A 12559-nucleotide genomic window follows, 5' to 3' on the forward strand; every position below is an offset into this window, starting at 1 on the left:
CAAACCAACCGGTATGTTGGCTGTTGACATCGTTTTTATTACCCGCTCAAAATGTGTTTTTGTCTTTTATCACAAAAACAAACAATCGAGCAACCAAACAAACAAACAATACATTTTCACACTTTCAGATCAGGTTCAGATGCATGCTTACCACAATTACGATAGTTTCACAAGCACTAGAACGCAGCACATGTCTCATCAACAAGGTGTGCATAAAGGATATCAAAATCCTTCACGTCATTTTAACAGCAAATAAACAGACATGCCCTCGTATACACACATATTATAGGCCTACACCCCTTATTCGTAATAGCCTCCATATGTTGACAACTCAGAACTTAGAAAGGTTAAACAGAAAGTAAAAAAAATAATTTCAGTCTGAAATTGACTCCATTACACAGTAAAAAAAAAATATAATGTTCACAACAGGTCTATATCAGAATAAGTCATTAGACATAGGGACAACACGAGCCACTGATCACAACATGTGAAAAAGAGCATGAAGTTAAATTGCGTATCAAATGCAAATAAACTGCAAAATACAAAAACATGCGGAATTATATACATCCGGGTAAAGTACTCTCTTTTTTTGTGCAACAGATAGGATTCATTACAGCAGATGGCGTTGCATGCAATAGCTCTAGCTGGCATGTCGCAACCCTTCCCTCTGTGATAAGATGAGATGTGTGGAGATTTTCCTTATGTTTTAAGAGAGCTTCTCTGTGAGAGGAACCATTGTTTATGTGGGCTTGTGTAGAACCGTGAGACGAAATGTGCAATATAAGGCTCTCCAAATAAACTTGACTTGACATGTGGACATCAAAGTCAAGTAAAATCTCCCTCAATTGCTTTGCAATATGTCATGTGCACACATGTGAATTTCACAAAGTAAATATCTGAACATTTAAATAAAAATCAAGTCCAATGAAACAGCATTGGGAAAAAAAAAGACAGCAAAAAATAGACAACAAAGATGCAAAGTTTCACGGCTTCTCTCTCTCTCTGCCCGTTAGTCTACTGAGAGGGAAAGCTGTGAGAAAAGGAAATAGAGTTCTGGATGCCCCACACTTCCAGGGCCTGGATCTTGAAATGTCCCTTGCAGAGTTGGTTGCTCTTGAATGTGTCACAAGGCTCTGAGAGCCCCCCCTCTAGGTCTTCCTGTAGGCAGAGTGCGTGGCCTCCATCACCACCTAAGAAAGCACAGACATCAGCACCGCATACACACACTGTTAACTAGAACTTTTTAAAAGGAATAAATAAGACCTAACAATATGTTCCACTGGCGTACCGATTATTAGCCGACTGTCACTGCCTGCGATGAACATGGATGCTTCCTGTTCCTTGGGTCTCCTCGGCTCTTTGGCCGTCGTGGGCTCCTCTGATGGGGCGGTGAAGGGGATCGTCAGGTAGCTGGGGTCCTGGAGGGTTCCGGCGGGACAGGTCAGAGTCGGGGTGGCGATGGCGATGGGGGAGCAGCCATCGTTGGACACCGGAGAGGAGGCCAAGCTGCCGTCTCGAGCCTGCTGAGGGGAAGCTGCTCTGGTCATTATGTTGACCATAGCCTGCTGGTAGCGCTCCATGTTGGGACGCAGCTGAGGGAGTGAGCAAACTTTATTTATTGAAGGGTAATAAAGATAGGTGACCGACTTGAAGCATGTCGCAGCAAACCCTGTGATGTGACGAGTTGAACTCAAGAAGAAGAAGAAGAAGAAAGCAGGAATATGTCTCACCGTAAAAACAAAACATTCCCCGGTTCCAAAATACGTGAGTCCCTCAGAGTCGTGCTTTTTCCTTTCTATCACATCTGTTGACAGGAAGGCACCAAAGACCTGAGAAATGAGAATTATTTCAGCACAAAATGTATTCCATAATTATAATCAGTAGACATTGGGTTCAAATCTATTAAATAAAAAAGAAAAGCATATACAGCTAAATATTCCAATATTCATTTTCCAATGTTACCTCTTCACACATAGTTTTGATAATCAAGACCGCTGGTTCGTGTCCCTCCACATGTGAATAGAATCTACACGAGAGAGAGAAAAAACAGGATTTATTGTTGTTTTTAATATCCATGTCCTTATACTTTTTAACAGACTGCTCAGAACGACCGGTAGTTATTTCAAGTTAAGGCTTACGAAGCGAGGCTTCTTCCGTGTTCCGCCGTGCTAAACAGCTGGATGGGGCTGAAAAGGGAGAAGCGCTCAGGTATCCAGGCCCAGACGACTCTCATCTCGGTCCCAGTCACGACACTGGAGGCGAAGTTGCTGAAGTTCACCGTCTCGACCGACTGCCTTTAGGAACATAGAAATGACGAGAATATGAAATTGAAATAAGATACATGTGAGCTTTATTTTTCAGCAATTATCCATCGTGAAAAGTCCTTATGCTTATTATGAGCAGATCCCTGTTATTTCTGCCGACAAATAAGCCTCTCACGGGCTGTTCTACATCAAACTTCTGCGCTGACCCACCTCTTCTGGTGCGTGCCGACACCTTTTTGCATGAGGGCGTCCTTGTTGGCGTTGAACAGGAGGTTGAGCTCCCTCCGCGTGGCCATCGGGACCATGAAGGCCCTCTCCAGAAGATTCTCAGCCGTGCAGTGGCGAGCCACGCTCTGCACAAACCTCTTCATGTCCGTACGGAAGTCCTCCACGTCCGCCACTCTGGATGACACGGATACCTTGTAGAGGCTGAGCAAAGCCAGCGCCACCCTACGCAAGAAACGACACGGTTACGGTGTCGCTCCGGCAGTAACGGCCATTTTTTTGTTTCCACGTGAGGCAGCAACAAACCTGTAGAGGACCTTGTAGCCCTCCAAGATGTAGACATCCAGCACTCTGATGGCATACGTGAAGGGAAGGTCGGCGAATATCCACATGATCCAGTCGGAGTAGAACTCAAAGAGGTTCTGGTGAGAGCTGGCGATCAGCTTGCGGATGCCCCTGCAGCACCTGTTGGCGAGGTCCCCGAAGGTCATGCAGGAGGCGCGGTAGGTGAGGAAGGTCTGGTCGATGTAGCGCTTGTTGGGGTCGTCGTAGCAGATGAGCCGGGACACGCTGTGGAAACACTCGGCCTCGTCCTCGCTGAAGTGGAGGAGGAGGGAGACCAGTTCGGGCAGGATGGGGCAGAAGTTCATGTCCGGGAAGCATTTGCCGAGACAAATGAGGATCTTTTTCACGGAGTTCAGGCCTGCTTTGTTGAGACAGTATCTGGATAAGGGAGGATGGAGAAGACGATTCACTTGGGGACACTTTCATTTAAAAGCACACGTGATAATTCAACATTTAAAGCAACATCTCGCATCAGATCTTTTTTTTCCTTTTTAAATCCAACAAAGGTCACTCAAAATTGTAACCAAATGTTTAAAGCTACTACATTTTGTGTTGATTTTGGCGGTCCGTGTGGATGAAAGTGGTAGTGTTACCGAGTCCCTTTTAGAAAACCAATAAAACTCATTTTACTGCAGCAGGTTTTGACCAAAGCTCAGTTCTGGTTCTGGTTCTCCCGTGCCTCTCTTCCCTCCAGCGGGCCCAGCAATACGGCCTGGGTCTCCAGCAGCGTGGTGTCGGCGGCGGCTCCCAGCGGGGACCGGAGGAGCAGAGAGGAGAAGCTCTGCTCCTGGAGGAGGAAGAGGAGACGCTGCCGCCAGGGCGGTGAGCTCTCCTCCTCCCACCGGAGCACCCGATTGCAGGTCGAAGGCGAAACCAGATCTGGGTTTGTCTGTGGCGGGCTGGTCGCTGCCTGGAGACCCCGAAGGTATCTGAGCTGAAGGAGTTCCTGGTGAACCTGCATGATTTAATCTGAGTGCCTTGCAGTAACTTTAAACATGATGAGGGCACTTTACAGGTTTGTTCTCTTGCTAGTTTAATCTTCATACTACAGTGTACATGTTTTTATATCGCACCATGTCTATGACACATGACCCAACATTATCCCACCAAAGTACCTGGGTATTTCTCCCGCCTCCATGTACTCTGGGACCGCATGGGTGCTGATTTTATGTTCTCCAAAGTGCTGCTTGGCCACTTCATAGTGGACATTTCTGTCTGGAGTGATGCACCTGCTGCAGATTTAACATCAATTGCATTTGGATTTAGATGGTAAAAGCAGCCACCGATTTTGCAAAAAGTCTCATCAATCAATGCACCGTGTGCTTCATGACACCATTTATAAAAATTCAATGCGACAATCTTAACCTTGAATTGATGCTGTGGATGATGTGGTAGTAAGCCTTGGCCCTCAGTGTGTGCGGCATGGCCCAGAATCCCTCTCGGCCCATGGTTTTCAGCTGCTGGTGGTCACTTTGCAGGATCTGCTGGTACCGTTCCGCAGCTTCGGGGTCGATCTTCTCCCAGTCCACAAACTGCCCATACTTCATCCCCGAGCAGGAGTTAATCTCCCAGCTGTCCGACTCAGAGATGGTCATCATGGACACTGGTTTGAGATTGCCTTTACTGCCTGAGCAAAGTATGCACACACACACATATTTCAGTTTTATTTTAGGCAAATAGACTTTGGGAGAGGAACACATGCGATTATGAAACATAGAATAATTTCAGTACCATTATGTTCTCTTGTTTGTGAGTGATTGCTTCGTTTGGACTTGGACTTCTTAGAGCTGACTGGAACACCGGGCCCATCCCCTTCTCTCTTTTCCTTTTTGTTCACTTGATACTGGATGAGGGAGCTCGCCCTCTGCCTCAGCGGACTGGGCTGTGAGAAGTTCCCCGCGTCGTAATCGGAGTTAAGCTCCGTCGTCTCACAGCTGTAAAAGGACCTGGAGAGCAGTAGAATCAGCATTAACTATGTGCTCAGGATTAAGCCCCTTTTTTTCTTGTGTTTTCCCACAACAATAAAAGCCAAAACCCACATAAATTAAAAGTAAGACACGTGTCTGTTGAATGATGAGGAAAAAAAACAGCACATGTGAAAACGTACCTGGAGCGAGGCCTCAGAAAGGTCTCCTCTGTCTGCGTCTGCACGCCGTATTTCTGGCTTTCCTCCGAACTGTAGTAGGAGTGAGACCTTTGCCGGCCTCTGCCCTCTTCCACGGAGCCCAGGTCCTGGTCGGACGACGCGCACATCGTGATGGAATTCATGTCGCCACAGTTGGAGAACTCCGGCGTTCTTGAAACGTCGATCATCGTCTCAAGTCTTGTCCCTCCACGTGCTGCGATGTGGAGAGTTAAAAGTGTCACTAAGCTGCTCGTTCTGAGGGCCGGGGCGTTATATAGGCCTGTGGGCCTGCGGTCATGTGGGACAGGTATGGTGGTATAGGGTCTGTTTGTGGTGACTCCAGCCGTTGACAAAAAAAACAAACAGTTGAGCTGACTTTCCTGTTTTAACATTGGCAACGTGCAGTGTCTCATTCTGAGAAGTAATTAGTCCAACTGGAATGTATCCCCGGTGCCACTAAAATCAGAAGCATCATATAAGGAATAAAAACCTCCAGATCACATGACATAGCACACTTTACATCCACTCACACCTCAAGAGATCTTTCATCGCTGTTGCAGTTATTACAGTTTATAGGGAAACCTGTCGAAGAATTCAACATTCATAATAAGGTCATCTGAAGCAGGAGCGTAATCATATTCTTTTCTCCGAAACCGCCGGCAGCGAAATGTCAAATGATTCCAAGAAGTCCTCCAAAGGTTATTATTCTACACAACAGATGTGTGTTTTGATCAAAACACAACTACTGTTTGGTCATGAAACATAAAACCTCGACAAGCACTTGTCTCATATGTGGGCGCCGCATGTAACCGAGTTGAAAACCAAACTCTGGGGATGTCGTTGGTCCTTCATGTTAATTTCCATGAAGGGCTGGCATACTATCAAGTCATGCTTGTACAGTTTGGGGGCAATGTAAGTAAATGAAAGCAGTTACAACACAGATATCATTCAGCCTGCATACTATTCAGTCTGTGACCTATATTGTGACAAGGAGCGTACCGTTTACATCTGTTTAGGTCCATATAAACATTGTACAGAATTCACAAGGAGGGGAGGGTGTTGGTGAGGGGGGGCAGGTTGTATTTGGGTACCAGCACTCGTGTGTCAGCAAAAGAAATGTGTCAAACTACACTGGGAGAAGAAAATAAGGGGATGGTTTTAGCATTTAATTCATTTGTGGGAAGAAAACTAAATGCAATTTTTTATTTATTTAAAATTATTATTTAAGCTATAAGATATCGTTTTAGTAAAAACTCAATTGCAGTTGAGGTGCATGACAGAAATCACAAATAACATAAATTTAGTCACCGACGCAAACTGGAGGAGAGAGAGGCATCTCGTCACACTTTTTGCTTTCACTTCAATTTCTCGGTCTAGTACATTGCAGTCAATCATTTTTCCTATTATACGAAATAATACATCCTGAGGTCCACTTGTATGATCATACCATTTCTCACTCAATAAGGAGTTATAAATGGGAAAGCACAGGAAGTGCATTTGTGACAAGTTGATGTTGAAGTTAGATGTACGCTAAAGGCTTTTTCTCTGCAATAATAATTTCATTCATTCGCCACCCCGAATGCTCTTTTATGATGGTTTCCAGGCCTTCAACCACAAGGCTGAATGGATTGCTGTGCACTTGTTAGAAGTGCGTATAGACCAGTGTCGGGCCGTGCATTTTATACCTGGGCCTTCACTGCTGTCTTACCACCTAATAACCTCATGATGGCGCCACAGCTACGGTTATTTGTTTGTCGGGGTGTAACATCACGTATTCGTTTTAAACCGTTCGGTACAAGGCTTACAACCCGAACAATAATACTGGTGCATTTGTAAAATGCAGAAGCTTAAATTGTGGTAAATATAACGTTTTCTGTGGACCGGTCTGTCTGTCTGTTTAGTTTCCGGGGTCAGCGTCTGACCCCGGAAGCAAAACAACACGCACAAACTCACGCTACATTCTCCCCGCAGCGTTTCGCTGTTCCCTACAGATTCAAACAGGGCTAAGCAATCGCCACACAATCCCCATTTCTCCAGACCATCATTCTTGTTTGTAAAAGAAAACAGCCCAAACTGATTCAATTATCCGGACCCTAACCCCACGCAGGACGGGATGCTTCGCAATTAACGGACAATGCATATTTTCCACTTGCATGGAGCAGTGGAAAATTAGCAAGAGATATGTCATTGGATCAGATAGCATTCACTCCTACAATACCGTCATCAACTACACCACCGTGGCTGTTTCCCTCAGTGTCAGTTGATAATTATTTTTTGGACAAAACCCAAGCATTTAAAGATATTGATCACATGGCTGGAGTGGTGATGGATAGACTCCAGACAACATATCAGTCATTTACTGCAGCATATACAGATGGGTCTAAAGATCCTGATACAGGTAGAACTGGGTTTGCAGTCACTATACCAACCTTGCAATATGAAGTCAAAAGGAGAACATCAGATCATCTGTCTGTTTATACAGTTGAGACGTTGGCCATTATAACAGCACTGCAGTGGGTAGAGGAGGTTCGGATCGAAAAGGTCGTTGTCTGTTCAGATTCCAGTTCAGTATTATCCTCATTACAATCATTCACATCTCATAGCAGGCAGGATTTAATTCATGAAAGATATGAAACACTGTTCCGGCTCAAGAATATGGGTATTTTTGTATCATTTATGTGGGTACCAGCACACAGAGGGGTGAAAGGAAACGAAAGAGCAGATAAACTACCAAAACAAGCATTAGGCTGTCCACCTGGCCAACTGTAAAATGTATGAAGTAATAAAACTAAGAATACTTTCATAATATGCCTTTTAAATAAAAATAAATTGGATATTTAATGTTTTTTTTAACAAATGGACATCTACTGTCATAGCCTGGCTCACTGTGAACTATATTATCTGCCAGTAATTGATATGGCATTATGACAGTCACATTGAGAAGATACAGCATAACTCAGTGGTGGGCCGTCAGGGCCTTCTCTGCTGGCCTAAACAGAATCACAAAGTTATGTCTATTTTATAATTTTTCATAAATACACTACATGTATTAAAATTAAAAAGAATATTGTTCCCATTATCTTATGTTCTCATATTACTGGGTGCATTCCATAGTTCAAAAACACAAATATTGACAATTTGTATAATTTATGATTATTATAATAATTAGTTTTTGTGTGTGGCTCAAGGTGGGTCCATGCCCCATTGCCCTCTATTGACCAGCCGCCACTGTTGCTGAGTAATGAGGGCAGTGTTCAAAAACTACGTTTAAAAACATTTTATTGCACGATTTTAAATATGAGTCATTTCTCACACACGATATACACAGTTGACTTACATTTGTGCGTAAGGACAAGTACAATAGACTTCAACAAGTAAAGGGTCGATGTGGTAAACCCGTTCCACGGTAACGTGACGCTCACAACACACGTCTCAACCTCCATTCTGCTCACGATCAAAGCACACCTGAAGCTGAGAGGAAGTGCTTTAAAATGCATCTTCCATCGAGCATCTGAAACACAATTTGCCTAAATATGATTTGTCGTGTTCACAGTGAATGAAATGTAAGTTTTAACAGTCTAAATTCTGATTGACTTTGTTGCGAGCCCACCCTTTCAGCTTCAAGCAACGTTTGTCTTTGAAATGCACTTCTTTATGATAAATGGCTTCTTCTATGTCTGGCTTCCGTACCATGCAGAAGAAATTTTTGGGGCTAACTTTAGTCAGCGGTAACATGTTGATAAGCCAGCAAAACACATACAAATTAATCTGGTACATAAAAATATGGAAGTAAATGCATACAATATCTAAGAAGTGACTCAAGAGTGGCAGAAATGACGAAGAACATCTTGTAATACGAGCTGTAACAAGGAATGTTCCATTGAACAGCGCAAAGATGAACTTTGTTGAAACTTGCTCTGCAATGTAATGAAACAAAAGTGAAACTGTTTCTTAAATTGTCAGGTGTTGGTGGCATTGAATGGCGTCTTGATGCTGGCCTGAGAACACTCCACATAAATAAATACGTCTGTTAAACCATCACAGCGTTTATGTTTTTCTTGGAAGTAATCATTCATTTCACTTTCAGTGAGACTCGAGTAGTGTCCGACTCTGCCTGATGTCATCTGCAGGCCTGCCCTGTCATTGGTTAACTGTGGAAATAGTCAGTCGGGAAGAAGTCTTTGGAGTTGCTACGGACTTTACCACCCTAGCCGAGCATTTCTCCTCACGCAACCCCCCCCTTACTCAACCAGCACACACGGCGTCACGCTTGCGTCGTCACCCCCCCCCCTCCTTCGTTTTTTCCTCCAACTCTCGGCACCCGCTCCTCTTCTCAGTGAGGTTTGGGCACATGGCCGTCCACGTAGAAGTTCCTGGTGACTTTGGGCAAAGTGAGCTCCATGCCGTCGAGCTCTGGACTGAGAATGATCTGGCATCCCAGCCGTGAGTTCTCCTGAAGCATGGGCGCCATGTCCAGCATGTCATCCTCCCTAGAACGCCAATATATCAGTCAACATTTACAGCGATATCCCTCTCACCACATCGCGCACATTTGTCTGTGGTTATGGAAGATTTTCTACATTTGTAGCGGACCTACCTCTCATCAGGCTCTGCCAGTTTGTCAAAATGGGAAGAAGTCACATAGACGTGACATGTTGAGCAGGCCAGTGATGCCTCACAGGCTCCTAAATGAACGAGACACACATATCATGAGCAATAAACATCTTGACACCAATGCTTCAATGAAATATTTAAGATGAAGACATTTAACTGTGCAAGCACTCACCTTCCAGCTCAATTCCATGCCTCTGAGCCAGATACATGGCATTATCTCCCACTTTGGCCTTAACCGGGATTTTCTGGCCTGACCGATCTATATACACCACGTTCACCCTAAAACAGCAGCGGATTAAAAACCATTAAATATGAATACACTTATTAACAATCATACATTTGAGCTTATCTGGTAAAAAGTTTATTTTACCATTCTGCCCTTTTTACTGCTCACAAAATAAAGACAGTAGAGGAATGAAGTGTACAAAAAAGAAAAAATATTTTTGAGAAGCCTAAATTCAAGAGCACAAAACTTTTCCCACTATATATTCAATTTCTATCCAACTGAGTACCTGCTACTCATCAGTGCTGCCATTTTCTAACTAATGTAGTTGAACATGGTGTTGATTTCTGCTGGAGCCTCCAAAATCCTCTCGTCAATAAAACTGTGCAGAACCCGACAGGTGTCCGACGATAAGTCTTTTGATATTAAGCACACATAAATTACCATTAGTACTCACTAAATGGTGAATGCACTGCACTTGCATAGCACTTTTCATCCTTAGCAGGACAAGGTCCCACTATATCAGGAGCATTCAAGAGCTCAGGGTCACCGCAGAAGGACACTTTGACTGGTGGACAGGAGGAGCCGGGGATAAAAACACCAGCTCTGCACTTAATGGGTGACCCACACATTTTGTATGAACAAAAATAAAATGTACTACAAACTGTACTAATGTGTACCCTCAAAATGTGTCTCTCAAATGCACTGTAGATTAAATGCAGTCTCCACTGTCTTGCACTTTGCAGTTTTCATGTTTATAAGTATGACGTGTGCATTGATGAATACCAGTCGAGAACAATAAAAAAAAAAAAAAAACGTCACCAGTAAACTTACACATCGTCGGGGTCCTCTGCATTGGAGCTGCCCTCCTCACTGTGGTACAGACCTTTAAACAAACAAAGAAACAAACAACAGGACTGTTTCTGCTGACAGTGGTGTTATCAGCTCCTCCTGACGGAACCGGATGTGGAGACTGTTTCACTTGTTGCATGTGGGAATGTTGATGTCAAGTTACACAAGTGTTATTGAGCGTACTTTCGACCCCGGCTGCTGATATCCTACGACCACCTGCAAGCCAAACTCTACTGGCATCAACTAAAGCTTTTAAAAACTTGAATGAAAAGTAGTAACTTTTTCCAGACATATTGTAAACAAATCGTCCTGGGGAAGAACCAGCCCTCTCTGAATGAGGCTAAAAGTGTTAGCAAACTGCACCACTCACCTTTATTCGTCTGCAAGTGTCGATTTATGGTCCGAAAGCTATCAAAGGAGCCCCTCCTTTGTAAACTGCCCACACCGCTCACACAGCCAGTCAATCTGTAGAAGGGACATGTGCTGCAGTCCGGTAAAGCTCGAGAAAGCCTCAAAGTCAGACCCACGCTCGACCGGACAGCCGCGGCGGCCGCCATGATTCTGTTTTGGTCACATGACCGACAGCGGCCAATGGGAAAAGAGCGCTGGCGGGGCGACAACTCTGCTGTGATGTACTGCTCCGACAGCAGAGGGCGCTGCTGCTTCATATACAGGTAACAAAAGACACAACACTGAAGATATGTTATGGACTCATAGTGGCAGAAGAAGTCAGGCCCGTAACACATAAACAGTAGGCTACTTTAACGTTGTAGCTGCTCGCTATGGGCTCATTTTAACTGCTTTGTACACTGTTGGGCATTTGAATCTCTTGCAATGGATCATATTTGACATGATGATCATATTTTGTTTGCAGCATCAGGGTGGAGACTTTAGTAGCACTAGCACAAGTTACAGGTTGGATGTCTTTTATTTCAGAGCTGGACAGTACTGTGCTTACATATTCCATTTTCTATTTTTTCCTAATTCTAGTCCACTACATTGCAGAGGTTCATGTTATACATTTCACTCCACTACATTTATTGATATGGTGCATTGTTATAGATTATTAGACACAAAACCTACAATACTTGAAATTGGCTCCATATGACCAACTACAAGTCTAAAATGCTGCTGGCATGTTAATGCATCAGTAGTAATAATAATCCAGTGATGCAACATATAACATTTTGAAAGGTGCCGTTCTGCATAATGAGTTCCTTTTCTCACTTAATTTTGTCGACAATAATAATAATCCTTTTACTTTTACGTTTTTTTGTATTAAGGGATGATGACGTTGCAAATTTGTTCACATAACTTGGACTACTTCAATTTGATCAAATTTGAGTGCTCTTCTTTTACTTTTTTTGTTTTCACATTGTGGTATTGTTGATATTGTTTTTGTACTTTAAATTAGCATACTACATTTGCTGCTACTGTATTTTACTCCCCTTGCAGCTCAGACCAGGCTGTTAAAGTTCAGGAAGCAGGTCTGCCCATAGTTCAAAAGAATCAAAATACAATATTTCATATTTCCAAAAAGTCCCATTCAGTGTGAAGCTCCATACTCGCCGATATCACACAGCAGTAAATACGTGTTCTGCCATGTGGATGTGTGCAGTCGAGGAAGACAAAGTTAGATCAGAAATCAAATGCAGGCTGGCAGAAAACTGTTTTGTTTGTCTAAGACCACTGGTGTGTGAAGACAGAGAAGTGATGTTATGACTAGAGGCAGGTGAAGCGGTCACACACTCTGTCTTCTCTCTCTTTCTGTACCTCCCTGTCCTTGACATCCACCTGGAGAGAAGTTATCCTAAAAAACGACTAATCTGAACTATTAAACATATAATCCCTCAACAGAGTAGCAAAACTCCCACTGAGGACCACTGTGTTGATATCTGAGCTGTGATTTAT

General features: G+C 43.6%; 2 protein-coding genes across 2 annotated transcripts; both read right to left on the minus strand.

Moving 5' to 3' along the window:
• Positions 1-424: 424 nt before the first annotated feature.
• Positions 425-5154, minus strand: LOC306784189 (TBC1 domain family member 24-like). The gene is made up of 11 exons (XM_079278047.1): positions 4942-5154; positions 4566-4780; positions 4200-4461; positions 3950-4066; positions 2796-3212; positions 2475-2714; positions 2139-2294; positions 1963-2026; positions 1731-1829; positions 1289-1592; positions 425-1190 (listed from the first exon to the last, which is right to left on the minus strand). Exons 1-11 carry the CDS (start codon positions 5145-5147, stop codon positions 1015-1017), a joined length of 2256 nt encoding a protein of 751 aa, XP_079134173.1. The 5' UTR covers positions 5148-5154; the 3' UTR covers positions 425-1014.
• A 3094-nt stretch (positions 5155-8248) lies between these two features.
• Positions 8249-11205, minus strand: fdx2 (ferredoxin 2; the record flags this gene model as incomplete). Its single annotated transcript, XM_079279182.1, has 5 exons — positions 8249-9449; positions 9557-9644; positions 9746-9852; positions 10631-10682; positions 11019-11205. 5 exons carry the CDS (start codon positions 11203-11205, stop codon positions 9293-9295), a joined length of 591 nt encoding a protein of 196 aa, XP_079135308.1. The 3' UTR covers positions 8249-9292.
• Between the last annotated feature and the right edge of the window lie 1354 nt (positions 11206-12559).

Source organism: Melanostigma gelatinosum, assembly GCF_949748355.1.
Source record: "Melanostigma gelatinosum genome assembly, chromosome: 11".
Taxonomy (NCBI): domain Eukaryota; kingdom Metazoa; phylum Chordata; class Actinopteri; order Perciformes; family Zoarcidae; genus Melanostigma; species Melanostigma gelatinosum.